We start from the raw sequence: 13521 nt of genomic DNA on the forward strand, positions 1-13521 counted from the left end.
AAACCCTGCCCTACACTTGCTCCCTGGGAAGGAGGGTTTAGGAATGAGACTCCACATGACAGGAGAGCTTTCTTTCCCCCAGGCCATGTTAACACGGCCACAAGGTACACAAATGGCCCCTAGGACACCAGGCCTATCACGCCGGTCCCCGTCCGACACTGGCCCAGAACCAAAGAGAAAGCAGGTCTATAACATCACAGTCCATTTGAAACTCATGTAGCCTAATTTTTTTCAAAGTACATATTTTATTTATATAGATTAGTGCAAGTTGAACATGAATATGGTTTGTAATCCAATTTATACGGCATCACGTAGGGGCTGGCTGTCCTGACCATGGGTGGAAGCAGGGCTGATTGGCCTTGGTAAAGGAAAGGACACACATTCCCCGAATTTGGAAGCAACTTAATTAGGCAGGGAGTGATTTTTTTCCTTCAACAATGTAGTTCGCAAAGTACAGACAGCTTCTCTCTTCCTTGTAGGCCGTAGCAAGCTTCTACATTTTGGCTGTGCTTCTGAGCTTTTGGCCTAAGTCCCACCAGCCCCAAAGTTTCCGTGACAACAGAACAAGGATCGACTTGCCTCTGACACTCCCTTCAGCCCCAAATTGTCCTCTTACTCCCAGTTTCTTCTACCTCCCAAGTGTCACTGGGATACAAGCAGAACAGGGCTCGGGTGCTGAACTCGCCCTTGGGGAGGACTCATTATAGCATCCCTGCATTTTCTCCATTATCGTCCAACTGCCTAGGCCCAATTTAATAACATGCTGCTTGTCTCCTGGAACCGCCTGCCAACTCTGTGCATGGTTGGCAATTCCCTCCCTCCTTTGGTCAATGTGCAGCTTCCAGGCACGTGAGGTTTAAAGGCACATCCGCCACCCCATTAGCCTGTCTTCAGCTTGTGGTGACCACGTCACCAGCTTACGGCCCCCTCACCATTCTCCTTCCTTTCTGGGAGTCCCTGATTGATCCTGCAAATAAAGAGCAGGGACCTGTCTCCCCACTGTCTGTCTGACTGGATTTTATTTTACCCCTCAGCCCCGATGATCAGAACTCTAGCCCGGGGGATGAAGCTGGCGTGCCTCCTGTGGTCAGTGGGGAGTCAGAACACTTCCTCAGGGGAGACCCGGATAGCCAGGGAAAGGTATTCATACTGCAGACCCTGCTACTCAATGGGCTCAAAGCTTCCCAAACACAGAGCTTCTGAGACAGAAGAGACAGGCTGTCTCTTCATGTCTCTTTACCCATAAAAGAAATGAGTAAAGAGCCCTGGTCCCTGCCCTCTGGTTCCAGGTTCTGCTCATGCACGTCGACAGGAGTCTCACCTTCCTGCAGTAATCCTTGCTCTTGAATCATCCATTTGCTGTCTCACTTACCTACAATGGGCAAGTCCTGTTCCATAACTGACCCCAGTATTCCCACAGAATCACACTCCAGCCTGGAATCTGCCTGCCTTTCCCTCCTCACCAGCTGGGACATGCGCTCTGGGAGCAGAGGTCTGGGGACCCACCGAACAGATCCATGTGTTCTAAGAAGCCCACGGACTCCCTCACACCACCCCAAAGGCCCCAGAGTTCAGTCCAGAGGCCGTAAGGGCGGCACCCTATGGGGCACGAAGCAAATACAGCACCAGGACCCCACAGAAGCGAGTGACGTGGACTCGAGACCACACAAACACTGTCCTCTGTGGCGGCAAATCAGGTCTCTTGGGTAGAAGTAGGAGAAAAGGATAAAATGGCCAAGCAGAGTCAGAAAGTTTTCCTATAATAAGATCCATCTGGGCTTCTCTAGAGAGCAAGACCACAAAATCAGTCAGCCAGTGCGGAGCCTGCTCAGAGCAGACAGTGAACTCGGGGAGGGCCTTCCCCTCTGTCTTGATGAGAACCAGCACTGGGTTTGTGCCTTCTGCTGAGTGTGCCACGGGCCAGAGGGCATCCGATGGGCCCCAGCAGCCAGTCCACTCTCGGCACAGTAAGCTGCAAATCTGGTGATTCCAAAGAAAACAAATGTCTTGTCACAATCTGGGTCTCCAGCAGAAACCTGGCCAGGCGTCGTGGCTCATGTCTGTAATCCTAGCGCTTTGGGAGGCCCAGGTGGGATAACGGCTTGAGCTCAGGAGTTTGAAATTAGCCTGGGCAACATGGCCAGACCCCGTCTCTACAAAAAACAAAACAAAACAAACTGGCCAGCAGTGGTGGCTCATGTCTGTGGTCCCAGCTACTTGGGAAGCTGTGGCAGGAGGATCGCTTGAGCCCGCAGAGGTTGCAGTGAGCCAAGATCGTGTCACTGTATTCCAGTCTGAGAGACAGAGCAAGACCCTGTCTTCCCCAAAAACATAAACCTGAGAAAGAATTTCTCAGTGCTTGAAAGGATCTGACACTTGAATTCAAAACTTAAAGCCCTCTTGATTCCAAATAGTTTTTTTTTTTTTTTTTTTTTAAATCACTTCCCTATAAGCTCTCAGCAATTATTTCTTGTTTTGTTTTGGAAGAAATTTTAGTGACATTCACTGCGGCTCCCAAGCCCCATCCCACAGCTTGTGAGGGGCTATATTCTCATCCACTGGGCTTGGCACCAATGCCCTGTAAGCATGTGCCACTCTACCATCTTTCAGTGGGTCTTCTCTGGTGCCAAGGGGATATTCAGTGCCATTTTGCCACCTGCAGATCAAGAGCTCTCCCAGTCTGACAGTTCCCAGGACGGAAAAGCCTTAACACAGGGACAGCCTTGGTAGAAACAGTGAGCCCTTCACATGGAGATGAAGTCTTAAAGGTTTGAGCACCATCTTCTGGTCAGTTTTTGGCTTCTGAGGCCGACTCTCCTTTAGAAACTTCATTTATTTCAGAATGGCAGAACCCTAATTGACAAGCTCAAGTGACCTACATATCAAAATGCAGACAGGACCAGAGGCAGGTGTAGTTGGCTGGGATGAGCTGTCCCAGGCTGGCCGGAGCTGGCGCTCACTGTGGAAACTGTTGGGGCTGGCTGCACAAAGCCAGCAGATGCCAGTCAGTGGGTGTGCTGGTCAGTAAGGCTGTGCCTTCTGTGCTTCAAGCAGGGTAAGACCTGACCATGTGGGAGCAATAAAAGCTTCCATGGTGACCAAACGTGACCCCTGCCTCTGTACATGGCAATGTGAGATGTGCCTGGAAGGAAGAGGTGGCCCCATCTCTGCCAGTGTGGGATCCAACCAGGCACTCCCCTCCACAGGGGGTCAAGCCACACACGGTGGCAGAGAGCCCTGCCTGGTGTGTAAACACCGCACCAGCAGACTCCAACCTTTGGCATGGAAGGAAAAGAAGATAAATGCTAGTCATTCTCTCCAACGGCAGGAACCTACATCTGTCTAATCGCACTTCATAATGGATTCCACAAACCATTAACTATCAGATTATATTTTCGGAACTGAAGATAAAAAAGCTTTGTGAAATTTGGACTCCAAAGGATTGCTGACCTGCAATAAGTGTGGCGGCGTGGGGGAGGTGAGGCAGCAGGCCACTCCTAAGGCAGGGAGTGCACGGCAGCAGAGCCACGAGCAGTCACAGCTGCTCCACCACACGCAGACAGGACTGCCTGCCTGGTGCTGGTCACGGTCTGCGCCACGTGACCCAGAGGGAGCGAGGCTGCCAGGTCAGGCAGAGATTTCAGCCTTTGATTAAAGGAAGGGGATGAAGATGACACGGAAGAGCTGTGGGAACCAGCCTTCAGGTAAGGAATACCAAGAATAATGTCCTGGTAAGGCAGAGACTGTCTAGCAGCTGATGCCTCACATTAAACACTTCCAGCAGAAACTCCAAAGCTTTGTTTTGGGAAGGGCTGACAACTGACAAGGCGTTACCAGGCATGGAAATGAGGGCTATTTGTCCTATAGCCATCAGTAGGGTGCTGGGCATGGCCACTGGGTACAGGGGGAACCCCAGCAGAGGGTAGGATGATAGGACTAAGGAAGGGGCCAAGTGTGCTCATGCCTGAGGTCTCTGAATTGTCTGTTGGTGCCCCTCTCACTTTAAATGGCCAGAGGCACTGGCAGCATTTGCAGCCCCACTGTGGGCCAAGCCCCGTATCTAACTGCCATTCTGCCCACTGAAGGGTGTCGGCACATCACGCCTCCTGGGGTACCCTGGTCACCAGCTCTCATCCCACTGCTCTTTCAGACTCTACTTCTGAAGCTACATGTCACTTGGGGATGGACAGTGTCACAGAGGCCGCAGCAGCGGGCCTGTGGGGAAGGAGGCCTGTCTGCTAGAGGATGGTGCAATTGGTGTTGAGGGCTCGGATGCTGTAGGTTCTATGAGAACAATGAAGCTTCCGTCTGTTTTCTAGGTGAGACTGTGTTGGTTGGTGCTAAGCTAAGATGCTCACCACTCAGGACAGCCAGGGATGGAGGGCAAAGGGCAAGCTGTGGCGCCTCCTCTCAGCTGCAAACACAGGAAGGCTCTGCCGGATGAACGGCTGCTCATTTGGCCTCACCACAGATCAGCGTCACTGTGCCATCCAGCAAATCCTCCACAGTCACTGCCACGAGCTCAGAGCTGGCCTGAGATGCCTGAGAATCTGGCAACGTCACAAACACCTGTGACCCGGCAAGCTGGGTCTCCTCCAAAGTGATCACCTGCTCTGTCGGGGCCACCGGCTCTGGGGTTTGGATCACCTGAAAGAGAAAGACCGTGAGGCTGCTCTGGGCAGTGTTCGCAGTTGGCTCCCAGATTTACATGGTTTTCATCTCATGCTGTAATGATGATATTTATGTTTTCACCTGAGGAGAGCAATTACGTGTGCCTAATGGGAAGAGGCAAGTCTAACCCACCGGCGATGCAAAAGAGAAGGCCAGCAAACCATTTAAATAACTGTGCACTAAATTGCTATAATTTCGCTCAGTACGCCATCTCGGGGTGCCTGGACTCTATGATTACACACCAGTGAACACGGGCTCCGTTTTTCACACTGGGTTTTCCTGTCTTGGGATGACAGTGCAGAGGTGAGTGCCATGTGAGAGGAATGCCACTGAAGCTAGCTGGTCTCACGCCTGGAACACGGGAACGGGATTGATCCACCACAGGCCCAGGCGGGCCTGGGGCAGCGTCTCTGGACCTCTCGCAGGCCCACAGCCTTCCCAGGAGGCCACACAGTGATTGAGCTTAGGAGAAAGACTGGATGAACTGTGACTCCATGCATTCATTTAGCTCACCAACCTGGTGGGGCCAGTGCCCCCTTCTCTTCTCCACAGCCCACCTATGTCCCTTCCAAATCTGCATAATCTGTTAGAGACAACCTTTCCAACTCAGAGAGAATGAGTCTGTGGTTAGGCATTTCCAATTCCTGCCTAAGCCTCCAAGTTGGTGTTTCTGAACCATAGACGCCAGAAGAGCTAGATGCCCTTGATATTTTTAAAGCAGAGGCCACAGCCACCTTGCTCTTGAGAATCAGCGAAGAGCAGAAAGCAGGAACAAGTGAGGAAGCCAAGCCTAGCTACTTCTCTGTGCTACAGGAGAGAAGAGATCAACTGTGATGTTCAATCAACAATGATCTAGGAGAGTAGTTTTCAAACTGCTTTGCTTTCTTTTTCTTTTAGAAATGGACCCCCCAGCCCCACCTTTTCCCCAAAGGGCATATTATCAAGAACCATAATATACAAAAAAGATAAAAGCAGAGCACCTTGGGTTGATATGACAGCAGAGTGTTGACGGGAGTCCTGCCTACCCAACTTCCCCTCTGTTCCCCAGAGGCCTGCAAGAATCTGGTTTATAAATGACTGATCCATGGAACTGGACAGCGCGACAGTCTAACAGACCAAAACCTCAACCAGTTTATGGTTCCCCTCCAACCCACCCACAAATTACTGATGATGGATGGACCAGAGTTTATCTTCCTTTTCTGCCCACCCTCTCTGGAGAAGATGGGAAGAAGAGTAAATGAGGATCAGAGAAGCAAAGAGAAGCTGGATCAAGCTTAGTCCTGAAATATCAAGAAGAGGTGTTTTTTTCGCCCAGGTAAAGGGCAGAGGCCCAGGTGTGTGCAAGTGTGTACTGTGTCCAGCCCAGAGGCGCTCTCTAAGCACTTCAACTGCAGGCTGGTCCCTGCCCAACAAAGAGCTCCTCTTTCTCTGAGGTTTCCCGCAGTTCTCACCACACCCCACAGTGTTTCTCAGGAGGCAGGGATGAATGCACTGGGGGGAGGAACCAAGCTGTTCCTCTTTTGGAAATTCTTGTTTCAGGCTCACTCTACCTAAGGGCCACTTCCCATGTGGCCACCAGAAGACTAGAATTTTCTGTCCTGCTTTGTAAGAAGTCCAGAGAGACTCTCTACATGATCCCTAAAGAGTATCGCTGGGTACTATGACAGAGCCACCTCTCGAGAAGCCTTAGGAACCCTGTGTTAGCATTCTGTGTAGCTGATGGCCCCAGAATCACCTGTACCATCTGTGAGGCTGCTGCCTGGGTTTCCGTGCTCATCACCTTCGGGTGCTCAGATTCCAGGTGACTGTCAAGCTGGGCCTGGGAGGTGAAGAGTTCCCCACAGAGCTCACATGGGAAGGTGGTCTCTGACTGCTTGAAGTGCTCTGTGGTGACATGGTGCTGCAATGCTCCAGGAAAACGGAAAGTAGCAGCACAGTACAAGCACCGGAATGGCTGGGACCCTGGAGGAGAGGGAGACAGAAGAGGAGGGCTGTGGGAAAAATGAGAGAAACGAGGGCAGGAAGACATGAGAGGAAGGAGCAATGGGGATCGAGGCTTGGAGGAGATCCAGGTTTTGTGGGACCTGAAGGTTGTTCAATCTGGGGCGCCTTAAGAAAAATAATACAAAATGACAAAGACCGAGCCTTGGAAGTTTCCATGCAAGTGAGGGGCCGAGACAGCAGTTTCATTAGTATTAGATTCAGGCTAAATCTGTCTCTGTAGAAGCCCATTATTCATTCAACTGCAGATAATCATGCTGACCATACTATATTTCATCAATTCTAAGAAATACATTTTAACATCTCTGAAATAGGATCGATGGCACCTTACGACTTCTGTGGGCTAAGGCAGTCAGGTGCAATTGTCAATGTGCACACGAACATCAAAAGTGGCAGCATCAAGACTTGCAGAACGGGCATCCATGGCTTGGAAGAAAACTCCCTAAGACAGGAATGGTGCATGTTTTTAACTCATGGAGACCAAATGGTTTAGAAGGGAGGAGGTAAATGATGAAAGGTTAGCTATATTCCCAAAGCAGGAATCAAAAGTAGACTAGTTTTACATAATGCTCAAGAGACCAATACCAATGGCCTTCAATTCTTTGATGGAATCTTATATTATGTATTCCATCATCAATGTTCTTGATGGCAGAGTAAACACTGTGTGGAAAAACATGCTTGTTGACAATCTGAATTGAATGTTACTCTGAGAAGCTGGATTATTCCCTTAATCAGTTTATTTTTTGTGTTTTCCTTTTTATGTATGCACACTACAGTGAGTGACATGATAAAAATCTATGTCAACTTAAGTCCAAAACAGCACTTAGAATAACGTAGGTATTCTACGTGATAAGAAAGCACAGCTTAATTGACAGTAGTTTTTCTTTCTTAGTAGTTCACTAAAAATGGTACATCTTATTTAGTCGAACGTGGTGGAAGGCACCTGTAATCCCAGCTACTTGGGAGGCTGAGGCAGGGAGAATTGCTTGAACCCAGGAGATGGAAGGAGTGAGCCGAGATTGCACCATTGCACTCCAGGCTGGGTGACAGAGTGAGACTCTGTCTCAAAAAAATAAATAAATAAAAATGGTGTATCTTATAACGGAATTGTATTTATTTATTTTTAACTGGCACTTTAGATTTGATGAAATATAGCAATAACAATGACAACCACAGTTACCGCTTAAGGGATGCTTATTGATGCCAAGGCCTTCAGTTTTTCACACCACTCTATGAGGCAGGTGCTACAACTATTCCCATTTTATAGATGAAGAAACTGAGGCACAAGTTTGTTAAGCGATTTAGCCTGGGTTGCAAAGTTGCAAGTGGTGGGGAGGAGACTCAGGCCCCGGCAGTCTAGCCTAGAAGCATGCTGACTGGGTACTGACCTGAATGCTGGCACTTGACGTGAACCTGCAGCAAGGCTGGCGTGGGGAAGAGCTCCTTACACTGGTCACATTCATGGAACTTCATATCTGTGAAGTGCATAAGGAAAGATGTGCTGGCAAAGAACAAATGGTTGGCTTTCCAAGGCTAAAGAGTAACAGGGCTGGGGTTGGGGCGATGGCCAATACTTAGCAAGCATCTACCAAGTGCCAGGAATCTTATAACCTATGGTATATTTGCACAATCTAGTGGTAAAGAGCAGGAGATCTGGATCCAGACTGCCTGGATGCTCAGAGGGATGTTGTGAGAATGAAATGAGAAAATATACACGAGGTGCTTAGCATGGTGTCTTGCACCTAGGAAACACTCTGTAACTGACAGCTGTTGTGATTATCACCAAATTTACCTGCAAAGTAGGTTTTAATAACTGCCATTCTAGAGGGAAGAAAACAGGCTCAGAGAAGAGAAGTCACTTGCCAAGGTCATGCAGCTGATAAGTGCTGGAATCAGGATTTCCACTCAGGCCTGCCTACCACCGAGGCTGACACCCTTCCTAGGTGCTGCGACAAGTTCTCACTCAGGGGTGGTGGAAGCTTACACTGCTCTACGCTTCCAGGTTTGAGAACCACTGCCACTCAAGCTGCTGCTACGGACTGGTGTGGCAGCCTTCATGTGCGGTGGCGCAGAAAAAGGCAATGACTACCACACACCACACTAGACTATTAGAAGTGAGGATTTCTGGTGGCGCCCAGGAGGCTACACCATCAAGCCCCTCTCACTCTCTGCCGGCGGTACCCAAACTTCACCTGCATGCTCTGCTTTGATGTGCTTCTTGTGCTCGATGGTGTTGGGGAAGGTTTTGTCACAGGAGCTGCACTGGAGTGATGAGAACTTGGAAGATCGGTGGTTCTGAGCAGCAAATACATCAGGGTGGTGGGTCCGATTGTGGTACCACAAACCAGATAATTGCTGCAAGGAATTTGGCAAGTGTTAGGTCTCAGAAAGCTCCAGCAAGCTGGAGAGTTCACGAGGCTCGAAAAGAAACACATTTTTGGGTAAGCTGTGTTTCTAGTATCACACACTCTTACCTATCACACTGGGTGCTGATGTGAGCAGAGGCTGGTGTTTGTGAGAATAAGGCAACTACAGATTCATTAGGAAGCCACTCCAGGGCAGGGCTCCTGGGAGTCCTTCACATGCTCATTCCTTACAACAAGGCTATGAGGGAGGTGTTAAGAGTCTTCCTAGTGAGCTGGAAGCGGAGGCACCGAGGAGTTAAATGACTAATCATAACATGAGGAGATAGCAGGACCAGGATTCAGGCCCGGGCCTTCCAACTGAAACACCTGTGTGCTTTACCACTGAGCTGCATCTCACGGCTTCCCAGGAAGCTGGGGCGTAGCAGAGCAAGCTGCTGGAGGAGTGCACACTGCCCTTGCCCTGTAAGCAAGAGCCCCTCTCCTTCCCAGGTTCCAGAGCAGCACTGGGAATACTTTACCTACAATTCCATGCCATCCTAGGGCTCAAGACCAGGTCTCTGTTCTGGAACGCTAATGTCACAACATGAGCCTTGGCACAAAGTTAGCTCTCAATTTTCGCTGAGCTAAAATTAGCAGTTATGCTTCTTTGTCTATACCCAAATCTTATAGATGCCACAAGGACCATTCTCTTCTCTGTAGTTTTAAAGCTTCTGATAGATGTAGTTTCTTTTTAGTTCTATACGAGGCTTCACTTCAATTACATATCAAATCCTAAGGTAAAAAGGCTGAGCCCTTCCCTGGAAGTTAAACAAACATTAATTGTGCCAAACAAGGTAATTCCAGGTAGTGTTCCACTCCCCATTGCCGCTCTCATGCCCATTGACACATGGGAGTAATGGGTTCTATGGAAGGTGAGCATCCAAGGGGAAAAGCAGCATTCAGTTCACGACAAGTCTGCTGTCTAAGAGAAGAAGCGTATGAACTCTCTGCTCCAATAATGAGCTCCCCAACTGCAGCACTCTGACCAGATCTCCTTAGAGAATCTGGATCACAAGCTGCATCCTTCATGAGAATCAGCCAATTGTCACATCCTGGATACAAGATATGATCTGCAAGCCAGCAACCCAGGCATCAGGGAAGATCAAATGGAGAGTAGGTCAGGGGTTAGGGGAAGAGCTCCCAGTGGCACCTGAGGTCACCTGGTAGGCCTTGTTGCAGATCCCACAGCTGAAGGGCTTCCCTCCAACGTGGGTGACCATGTGCCGCTCCAGCATGGATGGGGCACTGAAGATCTTCCCACACGTGGGGCAGGGGTGGTACTCTTTGGAGTGCACCTCATGGATGTGCTTCCGGTGATCCTGAAGAGTGGGGAAACTCATCCTGCACTTCTTGCAGTCATAAGGATCTTCTATGTCTGGTTTCATGGGACATCCATGAGAGAAAGAGGTAGAGAGGAAATGAAAACACCACAGGCAGCCATCAGTGAAACACTGGTTGTTGTGTACAGCAACAAATGTGAAGACTCTGCTTAGATAACAGGCAGGGTCACAGACTCCAAGGATCAGAAATCAGTATAGGAGTCACCTGACTATCCCTACCTTCATCCCAGGAGGTGGGCTTCCTCCAGGGTTTCGAGATTAACTATCTCTGCAGCATCATGTAGTTCATCTCCATTCCTCATTTTACATCTTACAAGTTAAATTACACTTTACCACTTTCCAGGGAGTTTCACCCTGGCTCGTCCTGTTTGCAGCGGGCATTCTGGAGTTTTCTAATTCTCTGTAGATTTCCAGCATACTCCCCAGAGCATCACTAATTCCTTTGTCATCAACAGCACAAGTGGAGGGATGCTTCCTTTCTCCCCACTTTAGATTCAACAATAAAAACATTAGCATAATGAGTGCTCTATGATAGGCATATTCTAAGTGCTTTATGTAAATTAATTCACTTAATCCTTCCAATAACTCTATGAGTAGGTTCTATTATCATCCCTATTTTACAGATCAGGAAAATCAAGGTTTAGAGTGGTAAGGCAGTATCTTGCCCATGGGCACAATTAAGAAATGGCTGAACTGAGTAACAATCCCATCTCTCACTCCCAAATCCATGCTCTGTCTGAGAGCTACATGCTTAACTGGATATGCCAACTCTTCAGTGAGACCCCCAAAATAAAAACTAGTAGTGATGAAGAATACATTTGCCATCTTATAGCAGGAAACTTTGGTCTTTTTCTTAAAGCAACAGAAATCAAAATGTTTTAATAAAATCCTTTGCTCACAAGCCAATCTTTTATGTGCATTGATTCAGATTAATTCAGGAATTCTGACATGCAGCAGCATCACTAACTAGTTTCCCTGTGGACATGAGCTCTTGAAATCTGTTTTACACCGTCTTCTAAGACACTTTGATGCAGCTTTCCATAAGCAACAATGTGGTTCTATGAAACAGGCAAGAAATGGGAAAGGGGGCCCTGGATGCTAGGCCTGCCACGGATGATACAGTTTAGGGTATGGCAAAGTATTCTCGGTCTTCTCCCTTCTGAAAGTTAATAATGTCTTCCCCTTTCCTGATGCCCATGTATTGCTACTGCGAAAGGAAGACTAAAGCAGAAGGTCATTAAAGAGGTCAAGAGGACATCAAAATTGTGGCGCTGGATCCAAGCCAAATCTCTCATCTGGAAGCCTACTGTAACTGGATTTTTTTGGACAGCCTTGTAAACTCCTTGGAGGGAAAGAGCCACACTTTATTTCCCCTGCATCACCCAGGGTCTAGCCACAAGCTGGGCACATAGGAGCTTTGGCAAAGTCCTTGCTGGCTGGCTGACGACAGACTTGGATGTGTTTACATAAAGCACACTTGTGAGACACTGTATCTGCCAACAGCTAGAAACTGGTGTGTAGGAAGAGGGGTGGGGAGGGAAGAAGAGTATGTGAGATGCATGGCATGCAAAAAAGACAAGCTTTGATGGTGACAAATGGCATCTGAGAGGGTTGCCCCTGTCACCAATAATAATAATATCTGGCATTACTGAGCATTTTCTATGTGTCAGGCGTGGAGTGTCATGCTTTACATGTGATCTCATTCAATTCTAATTACAATCCAAGGTGGTGGCATTATTATTTGCTCTAGTTTACAGAAGGGGCATAAGAGGCTTAGGATGGTAAATAAATTTGTTTAAGGCCTCAAGGAAAGTAAGCGTCAGGGTCAAGATTCAAGCTCGAGCCTGTGTGATTCCAGACTCCAAGCTCTTAACTCCCCTGCTGTGCTGTGCTGATTACACTCCTGCTGCAACAAGAGAGGCTGAAGAAAATGTGATGTGGCCAGCCAAATGCCATGATGGTGATTTCCTGATGGTGTAATGAGGAATCACAGAATTTCTTTGTCCTTCCTTCCTCTGTGTGTGTATATATGTGTGTGTGTGTGCCCATGCACACATGCATGCCGAATACAAGTGTGTTTTTGTCTGTGTCAGTTCTCACAGAAGGGGAGAAAGACAGGGGCAGACCCCACCAACTGTGTGAAATACAACGGCACTCGGAGGAGAATGCTGGGCAGGAGGTTTTGAAGGGAACATAACCAAGGCCCACTCACGATGGTAGACATTAACTCAGAAAGTGTCTGGACTGCTCCTATGGGAAAAGGCAGATGGAAGATAGACTCATGGAAATATTCCAGTGCTCTGTGAGCCAATCAGTTATAGAGGCTTTTTCCTTCAAACAGAATTTGCCTCTGTTGGACAAATGGTGCTGGGTAGGCTAAAAAGGAAGACAGGGAAGCAGCCTGGCCAGAGAGAAATAAGTGTCATATGAGAAACCTTAAAATGAGATTCTTCCTGAACTAGGCTAGGAATGAGGGACTCTGGGTTTTGCAGGGGAACAGGTAAGGGGAAGACACTGAACGGAGCTCGGGTCTGATGGATTGACACCTCTGCTGCAATTGTGACAAGCTTTCCCAGTGCCAGGCTGGTATCGAGGGCTTGAGATCCACAGCCTCAGTACATACTGTGAAAGGTATGCAGATGGATGGAGAGGCCATTGGCTTGCCGGAAGCCCTTGCCACAGTCCCTGCAGACATAGGGCTTGTCCCCGGTGTGGGTCCTCACGTGGCGGGACAGCTCAATGGACTGGGCAAACACAGCATCACAGTACTGGCACGCATACATTTTCCCTGCAAACACACAGGAGCTTATTAGAGTCAGCACTAAACATGTATGGCATTGCTACAAACAAAATCTAATTCTACAGCACGTATCAGGGAAATATCATCTGGTGGATGACATTAAAACATCAGGCAGTCTGCAATACGCTGGGTGAGATCTGAGCTGTCTCGTCACATGGCACCTCACAAACACAGCCGATCACACAGAAGGTGCGAGTGTGGTTGGACAAAGGAACAAGGACGGAGTTCTCGCCGCACAAGACAAGCCATCTGTTCATCAGTCACCGCAAGTATGAAAGAGCGTACTCTATTCCCGCAACCAGAT

At 48.5% G+C, this 13521-nt stretch overlaps 1 protein-coding gene across 2 annotated transcripts in view; it reads right to left on the reverse strand.

Annotated features, from left to right (window-relative positions):
- Positions 1-225: 225 nt before the first annotated feature.
- ZBTB40 (zinc finger and BTB domain containing 40) overlaps positions 226-13521 on the reverse strand; it is a 79438-nt gene continuing 66142 nt past the window's right edge. For both annotated transcript variants that reach the window (XM_033227911.1, XM_033227909.1), the window contains 6 exons: positions 13041-13205; positions 10238-10452; positions 8865-9027; positions 8061-8147; positions 6407-6633; positions 226-4647 (listed from right to left, as the gene is read on the reverse strand). In XM_033227911.1, the coding sequence (XP_033083802.1) occupies positions 4453-4647; positions 6407-6633; positions 8061-8147; positions 8865-9027; positions 10238-10452; positions 13041-13205 (1052 nt within the window). In that variant the 3' untranslated portion in view covers positions 226-4452. The remainder of the gene's footprint in view (positions 4648-6406; positions 6634-8060; positions 8148-8864; positions 9028-10237; positions 10453-13040; positions 13206-13521) is intronic.

The sequence above is a fragment of the Trachypithecus francoisi genome, unplaced genomic scaffold, assembly GCF_009764315.1.
Source record: "Trachypithecus francoisi isolate TF-2019V2 unplaced genomic scaffold, Tfra_2.0 Lachesis_group12, whole genome shotgun sequence".
Classification (NCBI taxonomy): Eukaryota; Metazoa; Chordata; class Mammalia; order Primates; family Cercopithecidae; genus Trachypithecus; species Trachypithecus francoisi.